The 19,485-nt window shown below is 41.1% G+C and overlaps 1 protein-coding gene across 7 annotated transcripts in view; it reads right to left on the bottom strand.

The window, feature by feature from the left end:
* Positions 1-19,485, bottom strand: part of SATB1 (SATB homeobox 1) — a 94,928-nt gene that overhangs the window by 53,758 nt on the left and 21,685 nt on the right. For all 7 annotated transcript variants that reach the window (XM_084753322.1, XM_084753320.1, XM_084753321.1 and 4 more), the window contains exons 2-5: positions 16,937-17,182; positions 13,089-13,265; positions 12,202-12,328; positions 11,312-11,435 (exon numbers count right to left, since the gene is read on the bottom strand). In XM_084753322.1, coding sequence (XP_084609448.1) covers positions 11,312-11,435; positions 12,202-12,328; positions 13,089-13,265; positions 16,937-17,147 — 639 coding nt within the window. In that variant the 5' untranslated portion in view covers positions 17,148-17,182. The remainder of the gene's footprint in view (positions 1-11,311; positions 11,436-12,201; positions 12,329-13,088; positions 13,266-16,936; positions 17,183-19,485) is intronic.

Below are 19,485 nucleotides of genomic sequence, written 5' to 3' on the forward strand. Positions count from 1 at the left end.
GACCAAACTCTCCAGCCTGCCCTTTTTTCTATAATCAAGCCACTTAAATATGCAAAGAGCATAAACTGTAAAACATTTGCATAAAGGTCTATCATTGGTATTATTAGAAAGAGTATACAATGTTTCAAAGCAAGTATACACTACAGAGAAATCTGAATCCTCACTGTCACTTCCAACAGTGTTCAGTCTGTGAGGGGACAAAGACACCATGGGAGAATCAGTTGTGCTAGAAACACATCACCCCTCAAATATACCCTGTACACATGTCTCCTGTGTTTGCAGAAAGCTTGGAGTCTCTTAGCATCTCGCTTGTGACATAACTATTCAAAATATAAATGTTATTGGGTTAAACATCACAGTAATCTAAGTAGCATTTTCTTTAGATATGCCGAGTTTGGGTAAATCTGGCTAGACACATCTGAAGCTCCGCAGTCATTTACACACTGGGGAGCTGCTTGCTGACTCCTTAACTGGTGGCCTGATGTGGAGGGATGAATGATTCATCTTTACAGAAGAAACAATGTCTAGTACCTGAACCTAGAAGAGAGAAAATATCAGACTGGCGATGAATTCCTCAGGTCTTATACAGAGCTTTCAAGCTTTCAAACTGCTTTAAGATGCAAAGTAAAAGGAGGAAGGAACTCTACTACTTTGAAAGATTCTCCTTTCAAAGCATAAATGCTTGTGCTAGACTCTTAAACTATCCACAAGAATGTCAACTCTTTTTGAATTCTTTTTTCACATGAACTCTGTTAGATCTGAAACCATATTGCCTAAATAGTGTGTGTGTGTGTGTGTGTGTGTGTGTGTGTGTGTGTGTGTGTATGTGTGTGTGTGTGTGTGTGTGTGTGTGTGTATGTGTGTGTGTGTGTGTGTGTGTGTATGTGTGTGTGTGTGTGTGTGTGTGTGTGTGTGTGCAGGGCGGTGGGGGGAGGGGGTGGGGATGCCCATCATATACCAACTGTGAGTGTGAGACCACAGTACCTCAGCTAACCTTTAGGAACCCTCCTCTACCCATTCCCCGACAAGGCAGATTATAACTTTCGGTCTGTACAAGCTCTCAGAACTCTACTGTAGGGGCTGCAACACCATAATCATATGACTACTACCTCACAGGAAACTAAGAGAGGAAGCTTGCCTTTGACTTCAGGGTTTTTGCTTACCTACCACTTTCAGACAAGATTCCCCATGTCTACTACATAAAGGTAAATCGATGTCATCTCTGCATTAAACATAAAGAAAAGTAATAGCACTGATCTGGCTTCAACCCTATCGATGCTAGAACAATCTTTCTGTGTAGGAAAAATGCCTCTGGCCATGACCTCTACAGTGAAATGACACTACTACATTGGGATGGATTGCATAGCACAAAATAAAGAGCTTCATCCGTGCTGGAGGGATGGGTGCTCACCCAGATGGGTGGACACACAAGTCCCTGAGGCTCTTAACAGAATGGCTGAACAGTTATCTATATTTGCAGCTCTCTCTAAATGCAGGTGACTCTGGACCTTTACACAGCCAAATTTAGATCATATGTTTAGAGCCCTAAATGAAGTCGGCCGTGCCAGACACTGGCTTTAGAGCATCGATGGAAGAGTCATGAGCCAACATTGGGTGAGGCCTCCAAGTTGGCAGCCTCAGCACCTGTCTGTAGATGACTGGGCTGTTACTGAAACCTAGCCCACCCCCCTGAATCCTTCCCTTAAATCTGAGAAGAAAATGGACAAATGGAAATAACAGCTTAAAAAAAAAGTATGAGTCTTGAATATGACACAATTGAAACTACTCTGAAAAGACTAAATGTATGCGCAATAATGCTAGAAATACGTCAACAAATGTGTGTGCAATAATGCTACAAATATAACCAACAAATGGATGTGCAATAATGCTAGAAATACATAAGAAAAGTGTGTGTACTAATGTTAGAAATACATCAACAAATGTGTGTGCAATAATCCTAGAAATACATCAACAAATGTGTGTGTGCTAATGCTAGAAATACATCAACAAATGTGTGTGCAATAATGCTAGAAATACAAATGTGTGTGCAATAATGCTAGAAATACATAAGAAAAGTGTATGTACTAATGTTAGAAATACATCAACAAATGTGTGTGCAATAATCCTAGAAATACATAAAAATGTGTGTTAATACTAGAAATACATCAACAAATATTTGTGCAATAATGCTAGAAATACATCAACAAACGTGTGTACAAAAATGCTAGAAATATGTCAAAATGTAGAAATACTTCAACAAATGTGTTGTGATAATGCTGGCAATACGTCAACAAAATTCATGCTTAACAGTGATATAGGATTAACTCATTTTTAGCATTTTTCATACCTCTGGGCCATTGTATTCCCAAGACTATTGTTCTGTTTAAAAACAGGTAAATTCTACAATCTATCAAGAACATTATAAATACACAAAAACACGGGATAACCTGGAATAAGTTTTTCTAAGCAAAGCGTGGAAGTCATTTGCTCCTGGGTTAGGTAAACTTCACATGCATAGCTACATCCAATTGAGAAATGGCTTGCAAAGTCAGACACTGCAGAGGGGAGGTGGTAGCCCTACCACCTACCAACAAAGCTGCCAGCACCACCCATGAAATAAAATGTGGTGCCATCATATGATGTTGTTTCGGCTCAGCAGAAATTCCTGAATCCATGCTATGTCCAGGATCCATGATTGTTGAAATGAGTAAAAGTTAATCCTAGGGCTTGTGCGAGGTCCAGTAGGTAGAGGCACTTGCTGACCTCCTGAGTACAACCCTGGAACCCGTGTAGTGGCAAATGAATGCCAACTCCAGAAAGTTGCTTTCTGACCTCCACACAAGTGTCATGATATGACCCCTCCTCCTCGAACAGGGGAAGAAAAAAAAAAGTGTTTTACAATGTGGGGGGGGAAAAAAACAACAACTTAGTTCTGTTAACACAGTCAATTACAGTGCAGTCTTCCTACTTCACAGGTCTTTCCAGAACAGCATAGTGTTGGGTACATGAAGGGCGGGAAAAGCTGGGGTGCTGAAGAAGGGGGTGAAATCAGCTAACGAGTTAACATCCTCTTTGGCATTGTGTTGTCTAAGGTATCAAATCTGCTTCATTGGCAAATGGACATAAATTGATAACAGGTTTATATATTGAAACACAGGTTTCTATCTCCTCTCACTTTCATTAAAAGTGTCATATTTATAATGATTTAAAGGTGATACTAAAAGTATCTATTAAAGTTGTAACTGACATACACACACGTGTATGTGTATATACACGTATGTGTATATGTGTGTGTGTATATATATATATATACCTTTGCTTTTCACATAAGTTTTAGAAAGAAAGAAGCCTGAATCAAAATAAATCTAACAATAAACTCTTTCCTCTCTCTTTTGTTTTCTTTTTCAAGACAGGGTTTCTTTGTGTATCCCTGGATGTCGTAGAACTAGCTCTGTAGTCAGGCTGGCCTCAAACTCAAAGATTGGCCTGCCCCTGCCTCCGGAGTGCTGGGATGGTATGCACCACCACCCAGCCACAAGCTTTTCTTACACCATGTAGCACACAGAAATGTGATTTCAAGCCACTTGTCCGATTTGGACATACAACCCAAGTTATTTATTGTCCACTTTTGAACTGAGAGTTAATTGTTCTCAGTGGTTTGGGGGGTGTTAGCTCATTCTCACAGCAACAGCACCGTCCTCTCCCTCCTTTACAGATGAGGAAATCCCATCATGGAAAGCCAGTTGTTGACATTTCTGATGTCATGATGCCTGAGCTAACTTACTCAAGTGTTGGGGGAAGGCAGGGACACAGAAACACGGATGTAAAGAGGCAGCAAAAAGTAGCTGAGGGAAGAATTATTCTTTAAAAAGAAAAAAATCAGCACATTAAAAAGCAAAAAGCAAATGAAATCAAGCTGTCAGTAACAGGGGCATCAACACACAGGCAGGTCCTATTGGGATCTGTCACAAAGCCCTTACCTGTGTCAGTCCAGCCCCACAGTTTTGATATACAGTGTTTGATAGACAAACACCAGATAATGGTGCAAGTGTGGGACACAGTCAGTGGTACCTTATAGCGAAAGACCATGTCTTATTTTCACAGATAAAAATGAGATAAGTGGCAATTAAGGCTGTAATTATTTTTTTTCTCCTTTTATTATTTAATTAATTTATTCAGATTACGACTCAATTGTTATCCCATCACTTGTATCCTTCCATTCATCCCTCCCTCCCGCTTTCACCCTATTCCCCTTCCTTAGGTCTAAGACCAAGGGGGACTTCCTCCCCCACTATATGGTCATAGCTCAGCCGTTAAAGGCTAGGCCCACAATCCAAAATACAGGCTGTAATTATTTAATGTCTAAGGTATCATTTGGTTTGCAACTTTAAGCCCTGAGAATAAACTAATAAATTAGATTAGCATTTCTATAAGAAATTATTACAATATGAACTGTTTTCTAATGAAAAAGATGATTAAAGAGAACAAAGTTTTAGAGTAAGAATGAGAGAGAGAAAGACAGCTAAGAGCAGTGGGCTACCTCTTGTATGAGGAAGCATTCTGCAGCCTTGTGAACCGGAAGTGTCCCTGATGGCGCTCCAGCACCCCAAAATAGCCCCGTGTGTTAGACCACAGTCCTCTTATATTTCTGTAGTGTCCTTCAGGCATGTACCCCAGGGTGTTTTACAATCATTATGAGTTAGAATTAAAATCAAAGCACATACAATTCCTAATAGGACTGTTTTAAAAATGCAAAACAGAACAAATAACTTTTAAGCCTAGATTTAAAAGTCCCAACAGCCAGTGCCTTCCCCGCCTCCTTGGCAATGAGCTGCAGGGCAGGCTGCTGCTCTCTCCTGCTAAGTTCCGTAGTTCCCAAAGAAAGAGGAGAAAATTGGATGTGTGCGTATCTGTTGGATCATTCTGAACTGGAGGGAGGGGGCTGTTTATGAGTTTCTTAGGGGTCCAAATCTGCTGCTAAACTAAAGTGAACTAAACAAGCAAATCTGGATAAATCCGAACTTGAAATTTCAGTACTGAGAAAGAAAACGCTCAAAAGCAGCCCTAAACTAGTTCTGTTTAACAAGATAAATAATTTGGTGAGCATGACGTGGTTGTCAGCTCCCCTCCCCATTTTAAAAAAAAGACAATTAGTTCAATAGTCCTTCTCTCAGGCTAGGCCTTCTCCTATGCTTTGGAAGTATCGTGAGCTCACACATCAGAAGGAAAAGGGCCATGCTCTCATGATGGTTATTTTCCTTGTGTTAGTGATCCTAAGGTCAAAGGCAACCTAGTCTGATCTGAAACAAGGTGTCAGTAAAAATGATTCATTACGTGAAAATGAAGGACTTACACATTGTTAAACACTTGAAACTGACATAGCCTGAGCTCTATTGTGAAGATAGAGCCTAGAAAGTATTTGAGATCGATTCATTCGTGTTAGACAGTTGCTTTGTTAAGGTTAGTTTTTAGGATTCATAGATGTGAAGGTTAGAAAAAGCTAACCAAGCTACTCTAAAAAAAAATCCTACACATCTAAATCAGCTAAGGATAGGCCTGATGTGGCTCTTAAGAAAAGAAAACTTGCCATTTGGAGGACATTTTCTTGCAGTTTACATAGACAGTAATATTGCTAAGTGGAAAAGGTAAATGATGTCCTGACTGGTTTAAGAGGTTAAATTATGCAAGTCATGCCAATTCACACAACTCCCCAGGTAGGGCTGGCTTGCCAGTTACATTGTCAGCCCACTCCTGACAATGGTGGTTACCAACTAACAACCAAACGACAGCTATTTCATTTACCGGGCACTTCAGCATCTGACAAAGCAAATACTAATAGAGTTCAAGGCCAGCCTGGTCTCATAGCCAGCTCCAGAACAGGCAGGACTACAGAGGGATCTCCAAAAACTATACACACACACACACACACACACACACACACACACACACACACACACACACGGCAAGGCTCATGATTAGTAGGATTGAGGAAAAGCTTTGTAATTGTAAAAAGGGTGTTGGGGGGGGGGGTCCTCTAGGACACTCCCTCAGAGGTACACTCCCGTCAAAGGTGCCTGGTGTCCAGGCGCAGATTTATAGCTCTGCACTAGGAAGGGGCAAAGACATCAAGAATAAAAAAGCTGCTCTTCAGGATAACTGCCAATGATGTCCTTGAGCAGCAGGGTAGACCCAGCTAAGCTAATGATAAAAGGCTTGCACTCTGAAACAAATCTGAGGAGTTTAACTGCCCACTAGACCCACCAAGACTAAATCTCAACGCCAGGCTTCAAATCAAAAGGCCATCTTGAGCTCAATCACGCCTACCGACCCTGCAGATGTGAAGAGCTGAAGGGAGGTGGCCAGGGATGAGTGACTCTGGACCCTCCCAAATACAGTCTCATCCAGCAGATGCTCCCACCCTCTGCCCCCACCTCTATGATCTAAACCACTCCCCGGGCTCTAAACCAGGGGCCTGAGACAGCAGTCCTTTTTTTAAAAAAATATTTTTTATTAATTTATTCATATTACATCTCAGTTGTTATTCCATCCCTTGTATCCTCCCATTCCTCCCTCCCTCCCATTTTCCCTTACTCCCCTCCCCTATGACTGTGACTGAGGGGGATTACCTCCTCCCCTTGTATATGCTCATAGGGTATCAAGCCTCTTCTTGGTAGCCTGCTTTTAAAAGAAGTCTACACACAAACAAAACCCATGACACAAAACACATGTGAGAGGCAATTCTCTCGAGTTAGGATAAACACAGCGAACACCTACACGTTTGTCAGAGCTCCAAGAAAGCAAGTGTGTCCTGAACACCTGGAAACACCTTTGTCTGTGTGTGTGTGTGTGTGTGTGTGTGTGTGTGACTGAAAAAGACCCAAGGTTTAGCCCCTGGGCTCTGAGTAGGAAATTACTATGCAGCTTATTGTTGCCATGGGCACCCATCCAAACAGTGTGTGCCTGAGGTTCCTCATCTGAACACGGGGCTAGAGCTCTCTGCCACTAAGAGTGAGAGAAACACTCTGTACATCAAAAGCACCACAGGAGTCAACTACACACTGCTAGTTCAGCTACCAAGAAGGATGCCTGACCCACCGGCAGCCTGTCAATATGTTTGAAAAGTTTAATATATATTTTGGAATGAACAAGTGTATTAATATGTGAATACATTTCATAGTCTTATGTGAAATGTGATATATGAATACTGATGATATTCTCAGGAAAGATCACTACTATTAATATTTTAAGCGCTTTTTTTTAACATGTCATTTCAGTCCACATAACTACAAAAAACAAAGTACATCTTTTTTTAAAGTACTTCTGTATTCATACACTAGATTTTAACACTAGGTTACACTGCTGACAGAAAACCAAGTGAACACTGACTTTCTCAAATGCCCGTGGAGATGACTTTCAAGGCTCAAGGAAGGAGTGTGTTTACGGGCTAAGTAAGTGTCAGGAGGAGCAGACAGTGTAGTTTACTATGTGTTTTGTAAGCAACTGATAATAATACTTTTAAAATTAAAAAACAAAAATTTAAATCCAAAATTCCTTGACAAATGCTGTCAGGAAAAGGAGAGCTGAAAAATCACGTCCTCAGTGTGGTTTTCTTCTTTGTGTGTTTGGGGGGGGGGTGTGTATGGGGGTGTGGGTGTGTGTCCGTGTCTTTATGAATTGAAAATAAAAATGACAGTCCTCATTCACTTTATGTAGGACTTGGCTTGGAGCTATCTCTCCTCCAAGTTAAAAAAAAAAAAGGAGAAGAAAGAAAGAAACAAAAAAATGGTCCCAATTCCTTTTAAAACCATGGAAACTGCGGGTGTGTGCATGCACTTGCACACCAGCAAGTGTGATGAAGGATGGAGGAGGGGAAGTTAGGAAACATTCACAAAACAGATTGAAGAAAAGCCCCTCAGGAATACCTGACTTCAACATTTCTAGAAAGAAACATTAATTAGGCAGAAATAACAATTGACCTTTACTTACGGTACCTTTAACAAAATATCTGTCTTTGTAGCAACGTATCTATTTAGCTAATGTTTGATTGAATTTAGTATCTAAAGCTCTAGGGAAAACGGGCATCAAATCTAATGTTTTATTGTAAATCAAAATATTTACTTTTATAACACCCAATTTACATCCTAAATCCGTAACCCTCAAAAGTTTCATGACAACAGGCTTTTTTGTTCTGGAATCCGACTGTTTTCTTCTATGTAGTTGCCACTCAGAATGCAACAACCGACCCTATCTAACCACATCCACTGAAAAACGCAAAGGCGACAACAAAGCATCCAATCTCAGATCTATAATGAGCTAAGCATTTTTAACATCCTAGAACATTTTACAAAAATAAACAAGCACGTGATACAGAGAACTTAATAAACACATGTCACTCTGCTTGGGCAGATTTATGGTAGGAAAGTAGGAACAGAAATAAAAGCATGAGCTGTAAATCAAGCCACATACCCACTTATGGAATCTCTCTGCAGCTGGAGAAACCCTTAGAAATATTATCAGAGTAAACACTGTTGCATCAAAACCTAAGCATTCATTGTAAAAATCAACATCTATTTTTAAATGCGGCATGGGGCAAGAGCACAGCCAGAGGAGCAAATCAGGACTGGGATCAGTCATTAGACAGCACCTTGACTAATCTATAAGGACCCATGCTCCCACACTGTCAAAGGAGGAGCCAAGGGGAAAAAAAAATCATCCCTTCTAACTCCAAGAATCCAGGTTCAACTGGTCATTTGCTTAGCACGTAAAGGTCAATCCTACCAGTGCTGGGGACGGGGCTTGCTGAGCACCCCAGGCAAGTTCCTGGGAAGGCGCAATCCTGTCCCCTCATACTCTCTAATAGCAATAGATTTAGGGTCCAGTAACTCTTGTCACTGGAATGTTTTAACATATTAAACAAAACTTCTAAGGTCTTTACAGTAAGATAAACCTGTTAAGTACTGTGTTAAATGTTCTCATGTCAATGAATTGAAAACTGCATGGGAAAAGTAGACTTAAGGCACGTGTGGGGATCAAGCTGCATTTTGTACATGAACAGTATTTGCTAGGCATTTTTCAACATAGTATTTCTATCACCAAATCTCAAATACAAGAGAAAGAGGAGTTTTGTCAAACCCAGTATGTATTTTGGGTGTAGGTCTTAGGCAGCCTTTATCATTCATCCTGCCTAACTTTACCACAAAACCAAATGAGAAGTAGCTAATAACGAAAACACCCGTGGACTCCTTCCAGAGGAACACATGATGACGCTGCAGAATATGAAATAACTTCATCTGGAGTTCAGTCATTTTCAAAATACTAATTTCAAGTATCTGTTGCTTCTGCTAACATAGGCATGATTATTTCCAAAGATATTTGTGGAAAAAGAGAGACTGCCATTGTAGCTTGGGGTGCAATGTCAGCCTAGCTCAGTCACTTAGGTATGGCTATGGGTCCTCCAGCCGTGCAAGGACATGCTCTCCGCTGAAGGCCTCTCTTTAGAATTCCGCAGGATGCAACGGGCCCCAAGATGAAGCCTCGGGTTTCCTTTTGTCAATCTGCTTACCGTGATGACTGCCCTACGCTCAACTCATTTCTCATGGTGGCATTAAACAGATCCATAATTGATGCATAAGCCACAAGAAGGTGGAGCTCATTGGCTGCGCGACCGTACGACAAATACTCATACCAGATCCTCCTCTCCAGCTCAAAGAACAGATTTCTAGTTTTTGCCTGAGCTGACTTCCGAAATCGATAGGACACACACATCGCATGACAACGCAGGATATTGCTACATTGGGTGTTTAGAATTCTGAGTAACAACAACAACAAAAAGTGGTTCATTCTAGGTCAGTCTTCCAATTTCCAAATGCTAATAAGCAAGCAACATGCTCTCTGGAGTTGTCTTCACAACACAGTCCCAGAAGTAAGTCGCTCTGCCTCATTCTGCATCAGACTGACTTAACTGTTGCAAATTTATTTAAATTACGTTTGTTTTCTGGTTATAAATTCTCATACTCTCTATTCCAAGGATAAGAACAAGATAGTTGCTGACGGGATAAATGAATTGATTTTTTTTTTTTTAAAGTTTGCTTTCAAACACAAGAAAATGAACATTTAATAACACAAGAGAATACGGAGTCTGTCTGTGGCTGCAGCTTAATCTAGATTTGCTCCTTTCCTGGAACTGCTGACACCAAAGCAGGGATCCAGGCCTACAGTGGAGCGAGGCTGAATGCACTGACTGCTGGGAACCGGCAGGCTACAGCCCACAGGCTTCCTCTAAGGTACCCAGGAATCCTCAGGGGCCTTGCACTAAAAACACATGGAATGAACGCCCACCTCAGTGTTGTAAAAAACAAGCTCTGGGACCCTATTCCCCTCCAGAAATGATTATGCAGAGTAACACAAGTTAAAATACTTGCCAGACCTATATTCACAATTACATTTTAAACTCGAATTAAAAGACAACTTTAAACAAGCACTCCAATTATTACTGTATCTTGGAATGCCCTCAACAGGGGTGAAGGCACTAAGGAGTGATGCTGGACCACACTCTGGTGACTATCTGCTGAGTTTTATCAGAAAGGATGTTTGGCTTTAAACTTGGCATCAACTAATAGGAGTTTTAGTCCTCTACCAAAACTCTTCCCAGAAAAATGAAATTCAACAATAATAAATCTGTCTCATTTCAAAGAAAAAAGGAGTCCATTTTTAAAAGGTAAACTAATTCTTCACAACTGGCTGTAAACTCCTAATGGGCAATAATTATGGACCTTTTTGTTCCAGGCAAGAGAATTCTTATATTTATAATTAAGATACATACATAATTTACAGTTATTTTCCACAAACCCTTTCTCATTTTTTATAATAGAGCAAGCACCTTATAATGGTACCATGGTCTCAGGTAGCCAGCATCCTGAAATTGTGCACAGTAACACTGACACCATCCTCCCATACACCAATGCTGAGGAGGTCCTGCCACTGTGAGCCTGCCTCAGAGAGGGCTCGGGGTACTCAGAACTTGATCTAAGTACCAGCTCTAAGAATGAGCTGGCAGAGTGTGGTGTCTTCTGCCAGACTGTGTTTCCTAGGCACAGCCCCCACCCCGCCAAGGGAGACGGGGCATGAAAAACTCTGCTCAGAATGGATCAAGCAGATTTTTTTCTCAAAGGTCACCAGTGGTCAAATCACTTAGCATTTTTAGCAAATTCTTGCTTCAGATACCAGTTGCTTGAAACCAGGGACGCCCATCAGACCTCAAGCAGTAGCTGCCCACGATGCCATTTTATTTATGACACACTGCGCTGAGTACCTGTGAAAGGGGGCACTCCTTGGCCAGCGAACTCTGGTTCATGTCTTTCAGCAAGTCCTTCAGAGCATTCCTTACTGTGGTGTGCGACCATTGTTCGGGAGGCAAGTCTTCTAGTTTGGGGCAACTATTTGAGACATAGATTAGAAAGAGGATTATTACAGGATTGCATCCTGCTGCAGAACATTCCTTTAAGACAGACAGATTTCATTTTGCGCATCAAACAGATGCATCTGGAGATTGCTCTCGGTCTCCTGATTGTTCCGATTAGTTAATTACTTTATACAACACATCTGCTGTATCGATGCATGAATTATACATCAGCTGCCTGTGGTGGCTATTTTTTCATGTTACTTCTACCTTCCTGCTCTGATGCGCTTGGGAAGACAATTTAAGGTGTACTGCTTTCTCACAAGCCACCGTGAAAAGCATTAACGTATTAACTGATTTCCTCCCGCTACTCTGTTCAGACGAACTAAAATGGCAAAAATACATATATATATAAATAAATAAGATCATGGCAAAAGCGAGTAAGGCATTCTTTCACAAATGTACACAGATGGCACTGTTCATGATATGCAAAAATATTTTTTTCTTAAGTAAACTTTATGTAAAATGCCTTCTTGTAATGCATCATTTAACCGACTAAAAGCAAAAAGGTCTTATCTTTCAGTGGCATGCAAAAACACATACATTTCAGGGGAGAGGAGGTAGATTTTAAAGTCCTATGTTGAGGTTAAGAGAAAAATAACAGAAGGGGTGAAGTCACCAAATTAATTTGGATTAGCGTGTCTCAGACACTGAGTTAATAAAAACCGCAAGCTGGCCAGAGAGGCGTCCTGCGCACACAGGTGGGGAGAAGGGCTCCCCTTAGGGCTACTGCGCCAACTCACCTGTGTAGCTGGATTTTGAGCGTGACCACATGGTACACGTCCTGAAGCATGTCTGCTACCGTGGCATCGGGGGCGTCTGTCACATACGACAGTGGAACCGGATTCCACTTCCCCACCTGGATGAGCCCTAGTCCAGATAAAGAGAGGACATGCTCAGTGCTGGCTCTCGGGCCCAGCAAACGAGTGCTATGCTCTTCTGCACTGCCCCCACCACAAGCAATATTGTGATTTCTGTTTCAATGATTCCCTCTCCCTCAAAAAGGCAGGTCAATGAAGATATTCACAGCTCAGCTTTCCAAATTGTGAAATTATGTAAATGACTTATAGGGGCTGTTTATTATTTTGGAAATAAACACCCATCAATAAAAATCTATGCATCAGGCCGCAGTGTCCTAACTTAGAAGGAAGTTCTAATAAGACATAGCCGAACCGGTTCTAAATGGCTTTATGATTTAGATAAGATTCCCTATTGCAGTGGGAATCAGCATTGAAAAATACTTTACAGCCCATAAAACCATCAGAAACAGAATAAAAGAAACAGAACTAGATATTCAGTCATAAATGCAAATTGACTCTCAACAGTCCATCTGCTCAAATACGCTCCTCACTTCCTTGTGGGTCCTCAGTGGAGCAGATTATTAAGGTCAATAAGCATACTAATGATTCAGCTGAAGTAATTTAAAAAAAAAAATCCACCTCGACATTCCACATGAGCAAAATGTGTGTTAACTAAACCAAACTGAATTAAGCCAATTTTTAAAGCCACAGTCTATAAGGAAGCAACATAAAACACAGGCTGCAGCTCTTTGACTAAAATGCTCCCCGCTTTGTCTGAGAGGTAAACAGGAGGACCAGCAACTTCCCAGCCCCACAAGCACGCCATTTACCTTTGGCCTGGGCAGCAGAGCTGTGCGAGTAACCTAGAGACAGCAACGCCATCTCTATCAGCTGATTGAAAAGCATATCCTTTCTCACCAACACAAATTCAGCATGCTCCTCCTTGCAATCATACTCAATGGTGTTTTCATAATGTTCCACCACGCAGAAAACTGGTAGCATGGTTCCTATCAAAAAGACCCGAGGAAAAGATAGAAAACCAACAGTCTTCAGAAACAGTCTGGGGGGAGGAACACCTAAGCTATGAAAATAAATCTTCAGCACAGTGAGAGGAGCCTCACAGCTTCCCAGACAGTCTGGGAAGAGACACTGGCACAAAGACACGCATGCAGTTGTTTATACTGTTTGAAAGTTGTACAGGAAATACTTTAATTTCCTTAACATGAACTTGGTCTTGAGGTAACATGGGCTCACCTCTCATTTTAATAGTGCATCTTCCAAAATCGGGTGAATGCAGAATTACTTATCTGACCAAGCAGCAATGCTGACGAGAGACAAAATAAGTGTCTGGTGTGATCTGCTGTTAAGTGCCACACACGGTACACAGAACTCGCTGTACTTGTCGTCACAGAGCCCACTTTCTTAGTGCGCACACACTTGCGTTATTAACATCCTTCACCTGCTGTGTCCAAATTATCCCAGGACACAATTAGTTTTCTGCCCCTTCTCAGTATTTCCTCTAACTGGTTCCATAGAAGGAACACAAACCTTAACCGAACCAATGCTTGTAGACACTGTTTGAATGCACATAACATAGGAAAATAACACTTCTATGACTGCCCATTTCATCTACCTGAGGGGGGAGAAAAAAAAAAGACATGACAGCAGCTGTACGTCTTTAACATTAACTATTTCTGCTGCAGTAAATATGATACAGATGGCAGAGAGTACAAGGAGAGCTGGCCTTACTGACACGGACGAGAAGCATTGACTGCGTGGGTCCTGCTGCTTCCCTGGTGCCTTACTTTCACCCAGTGCAGTAACTCGGTGGCACAGGCCATACGACTACTGTTGGCACAGAGGCTTGCGCTAGAAGCTAGCATCCACCTGAGGTGGCACTCAAGGTATTAATCCAGTACACTGACAGACTTCCAACAGTTACAGAAAAGGGTTAAAAACAGATGCATCTGCACAGTACTGTGGCACACTGCCAGGAGGGTATCATCTTTAGCATAAATGATGACAAAGGTTACTTTAACAGGGCGCCCAGGATCCCCCAATTAGTTCCACAGTATCCCTCTGCCTGTATCAGCTCCATACTCCGGACCTGCGATGGACTCGCAGACTCCGAACTTCTGAAGGTGTTAAGTGCGCATCGACCATCGACCGCTGCCTGGGATCAGCATTTCCTACTGCCAGGGAGGCTCTTTACAAATTCTCTATTTGCTTGCTTCTGCTGAACAAAAGCCGGTCATAAAACAGCTACATCTTCCCACACGTGTGTCTTCTCCAAAGCTTTGTGAACTGTTCACAGGAGATTCCAGCTCTGACAATTAAACCCCTTTAGGTTTACTTAGAAAAGCTCACAAACTCACTCGGAAGTACCAGCAGGCTAGGCATGAAAAACAAGCCGCAGAGCTTGCCAATAGTCTTGTCATTCATTCAGCTGTTTTATACCAGAGAGAGAACCCGTCAGGGATCAGAAGAGAACTTGGGGAGACCGCAGCAAAAATAGCAATATGCAAACTGGTGATTTTCTTCCTTGGCTTGAAGGTATTTTGGCAAAATCTCTTAAACAAATAAAAACACCCAACCCTTTTTTCTTAGTGCTTTCTCAGCTTAGCCACAATTTTTATCTAGCACCTGTCAAACAGAAACCATGCACATGAAAAATAAGATTTTAAAAAAAAAAGCTGCTTTAGAATTTTTTTTTGCTGTTTGTATTAAGCACAAACCCTTCTAGAATTAAACTATGTTTTTAAGCTATGTGATTTTTGAATGTACGTCATTTCTTAAAGCATTTGAGCAGGAGAGAGATGACCGTGCTCTGCTTCCTCGTCTACTGATGTCTGTAGAGTTGGGTTAGCAAGCCAAAAAACATATATACTGGGTTTTTCCTCCCATGGAATCAAAGAGAGGTGTCAAACAGGGAGCAGCTTTTCAGACCTCAGCTCTGCGAAATAACTGAAACCTTTTCAAACCACTGAAACAGCCTGGATTGACTCTGTGCTTAATTGATCAAATTTAAAGGTGCCTTATAGATACTAAAGGTGGCTCCGGATACGACAGCAACAGGATCATCTAATTGCAAATCCGGTGCTGGAACTGGCACAGTTGCCCTCCTGTTAGTGGGAGTAATGGCAAACAGGAGCCTTCGCTGGACTGCCTGCTTGTTGGAGCTGGTGTTGGGCCAGACTTCTAACTACAACAACTTCATAGCCTTCCTGCACTAGAAAGGGAGAGTACTGGTCACTGCTGAAAGCTAAAAATACCACATGATTTAAACCTGAAGGCAGTCTTACAGGCTTTTGCTGGAGGTTTATGGGCCTGTGTAAACAGCACGGCTGCCATACGGAGCAGTGAAGGCTGTAGAATCCTTGTCTAAAACTGTCCTGGCATTAAAGTTTGCTGTGCAAATATCACATAATACCAGAGACAGCTGAAATCTCCTATTTAGGAATTTATGGAACTTGTGTGTTTGCAGGCGTCAGAAAGTCTTTTTTACAGAGCCTCAGCACTACACAGTACAATATTAATGTACTCTGTTTGAAAAGCCATAATAAATTATATTTTTAATGCTCTTACCCTGGCTTAAAGATGCATACATTCTTGGCAAACAATCAATAAATAGGGTAATCATGAGTAGAGGCCAAAGAATTTGCTGAAGTGCTGTTTTTCCATTTTTAATAGATAAAGATCTAACAATACGGACTGCTGTGTCTGTTTATTTCAGGATCAATATATTCTTTGTTTTCGCCAAACCAAGGAAAAAAATAAATGATTGTATGATAAATGTTATGCATCAAACACAATGAAATTCCTCGGCCTCCTAACTTTCTCTACTTAATATTCGTGGTTGGTAAAAGATGGCATTATTATTCTTTGCTTAGCAAATGCAGGAAAAATCTGACTCCTATATGTTCTTCAATGACACAATAAAGACCCCTGTGAGGCATACAGGAAACCCCACACAGGAACTGTCTTATGGGGTGTACAATGTCCAACACAGGCAAAGTTGTTTAAACTCCATCAATTTAATACTAGTAGAAAATCACTTGTTTATATATTTTTTCCTTTATAAACTGGTCTAACTCTTCCTTCCCTTTACCAAAAATGTACAAGTATACCAAAAAAAAAAAAAATTAAAAACTAAAATCAGAGTATTTTTTCACAGTTAAAATATCACTTTGCTCTTCAGAAAATAAACCACAATAAATTACATCACAAACCTTTGTTCTCATACGTCAGGGCCATGTCCTGAAATCCCCTTACAGTTAGTAATCTCAAGGAAAAAAATCTATGGTGATTCTCAAGCAAACCTCAGTGTCTTACTCTAACTCAGGGTCAGTTTAAACACCAGCCGCCTGCACATCCTTAACCGCAGTAGTATCTACAGATGGACCTTGTGTAAGTGGTGACCACGACGCCTTAACTCAGACTTTTACTATCCAACTATTCCAATGCTTCCTCCAGTCTTGAGTTGGAAAGAGGCACCACTGAAAAACAGCACTTTCAAAACATGACTGACACGACAGCCCAGAACGTCACTTCATTTCACATCCGAAAGAGGTCTAGAAAAAGAACAGTCACAGCATGTTCCAGCCCTCCACCTCCACACAGGGTGGCCCTTTGGGCAGAGATCAAGCAGCTTTCCAGGATTTGGCTGGCCAGTATTTACCTTTCCTAAGGTTGGTTTTCATCAGATGGCCCGAGTGTTTTAAAGGCACGCCCTGCATCTTTGCACCTGTGCTCCCAAGCCTTCCTCTTCCTAGTGGGCTCCCGTTCTGCTCCAGGCGGGCAATCTTGGCTGGTGGGCCCTTCGGATCGCTCACATTGTTAGACATTTCTGAATGCTCTTTCCCCTGAGTTGCCTCGTTCAAATGATCCATACTCAAGTCACTGTCTTACAGATCACCTGCCAGAACTGAAAAAGAAGACGTTATCAGTGGATGGAGGTCCGCAACTACGCCTGCCCCATACACGTCTGGTCCCTAGACGTTCCCCTCCACAGACGACACATTTGTGCAGCTACTGTGATGATCTAACCACACTGTGCTTCTGTATCTTGTGGAGTCTGAAGCAGCACACATGGATGAAAAAGTAATTTCTCATCTAAAACTACAAGGAAAAACGAGCTTACGTTCGGAACAGGGATAACCCGCAAGATTAAAAAGACGTACTCATACATACACTCTCAATTTTTAAAATTAAAAGTTCATGACAGACTGTGACTATAAGATTTTTTTTTTCCAATGAAGGATGGAAAGATTACCAGTGTAAAGCAGTGAGCTTGCTAGGTCCTTCCACTCTGACACACACTGCAATCTCTATTCCAGAAGAAAACCTCAGCGGAGCACTGCCAACACCCATATGCTTCTTAACTTGCCACTTGCTTTATGAGTCAGGGCAGCAAAAAGTTTTCTACTATCTGAGTCTCACGAATTCCGTGCTGTTAAAGAGCTCAAGCCTCTGCTCAAGCATGTGGCTGGATCACTTCAGCCCTAAGCACACAGGAAGGCGTTGAGGAGCTTCCTCAACTATCTTGAGTCTTTTAGCAGGACAGCTTGTCTTTTGGAGTTAATATTTAGGTGTTCATTGCTAACTGGATGCTGTTAGTAATTTAAATCAGAAAAAAAAAACCTGAAAATACTTTATGATAACACATCATAGACAAAACACAATCTCCAGTATTAAAAATTAATCAGCATACAAGGGCATAAGCATCATAATTTCAGAAACACATTAACTTTCAGTTGTATTGAATATCAGACTTCAATTTTGAATACTGTTTATAATAAAGCAACTGCACAATATACTGAAGTTACTTCTAAATTAATAGTTTTAAATAGGGCTGGTCAGTAGAAGTGTGCTACGAGCTTTCATTAGCCTTGAAGTATTGGGGATATTCAGAAAGCCAGAGAGAATATGACGTCACTTTTTCCAGCTGTCTAGTATTTTGAAATATCTTATACACTTTTAAAAATAATTACAATGCTCAAACTCTTTGGCTCTGGGTCAGCTGAGAGCAGCTTGTGTTAGATGGCTTTTCTAGAAACATCTCTCTCTCCTTTAAGTCCACCCTACTTCATCCTATATAATCAAGAAATGGGCTGGACATGTGATCTGGGTGCTTAAAGCAACCTTAAGAATGCCAACCCAGGAACTACAAGGTTTGAGAAATAATAGTTATTTATCTTTGTATTCAAGGGTGGCAGGCTAAGAACTAAAGGTTTACCCTTGATCTTGGTCCCATCTGGTTTTGGTTACGAGGCTCATTAACAATAAATGCATATTTTTAAGACTACATTTTAATCGTGATCACTCCTTTCCATTCTATCAAGCTGCAGTCTAAAGCTAGAATCAGAGTGAAGATTATTAACTTATTCAAATTACGATGCAAAGCTGATTTTTCCAAAATTGGTTGCCTTACCCTCTTACAGAAGACAAAATTTAAAGCATATGAATTGCACAGAAAAAAAAAAACTGACCCTTGGGGCAACTTAAGAAAAAAAAGAGGGGGGGAGAATTCCCAACAGTATCAAAGTTAATACTACAGAGCATCTTAGATAGTCACCAGGCTTAGCAGGGCTATGTGCTGGAAAAGAAAGTGGTGGACTTCAATTTAGTTAATGTATTGACAGTCAAAATATCACACAGGTCATGAAAAGCTGTTTTTTGAATACATACCTAAAGCATCTACTAGACACTAGGTCATTTTCTAAAAAGGTTTGCATTATAAAGTAAAATTACATGCACATAAAACATTCAATCTAATACTCCTTTAATACTCTATGCCAAGGCATATGTTCATCAAACGCCAGGTTGGAGCTGAGTCCAGCCATGGCCAGGAGGCCTCCCTAGACTGACAACACCTAGCACTAACTGGTCTCCACCAAAGCCCAGCTCAAGAGTTTTGAGATACAGTTTTAAAATCCTTTTAGAGCACTCTATGGATGGCACACAGAAAGCAGGCTACTTTCCCAAAAACTCATTTCCCTGTCCATAAAATCAGACCGCGTAGGATCCTTCTTGGACTGAGCTGATGTAGTGAACTGCATCTCAGTAATTATTTCCTTCAAGAAGCAGGAAATAAAAGCCCGAAATTCTGATTTCAAGAAAGTACTTTTTTTTTTCTTTCTCTTTCTCTCTTTCTCTCTTATTTCTTTGCATCGTGGGTTCCTTTTCAAGAGTTCCTCTTAGGGTCCTTTCCTTCCCGACAGAACCCTA

The sequence above is a fragment of the Acomys minous genome (assembly GCF_964271855.1).
Source record: "Acomys minous genome assembly, chromosome: 13".
Lineage (NCBI taxonomy): Eukaryota > Metazoa > Chordata > Mammalia > Rodentia > Muridae > Acomys > Acomys minous.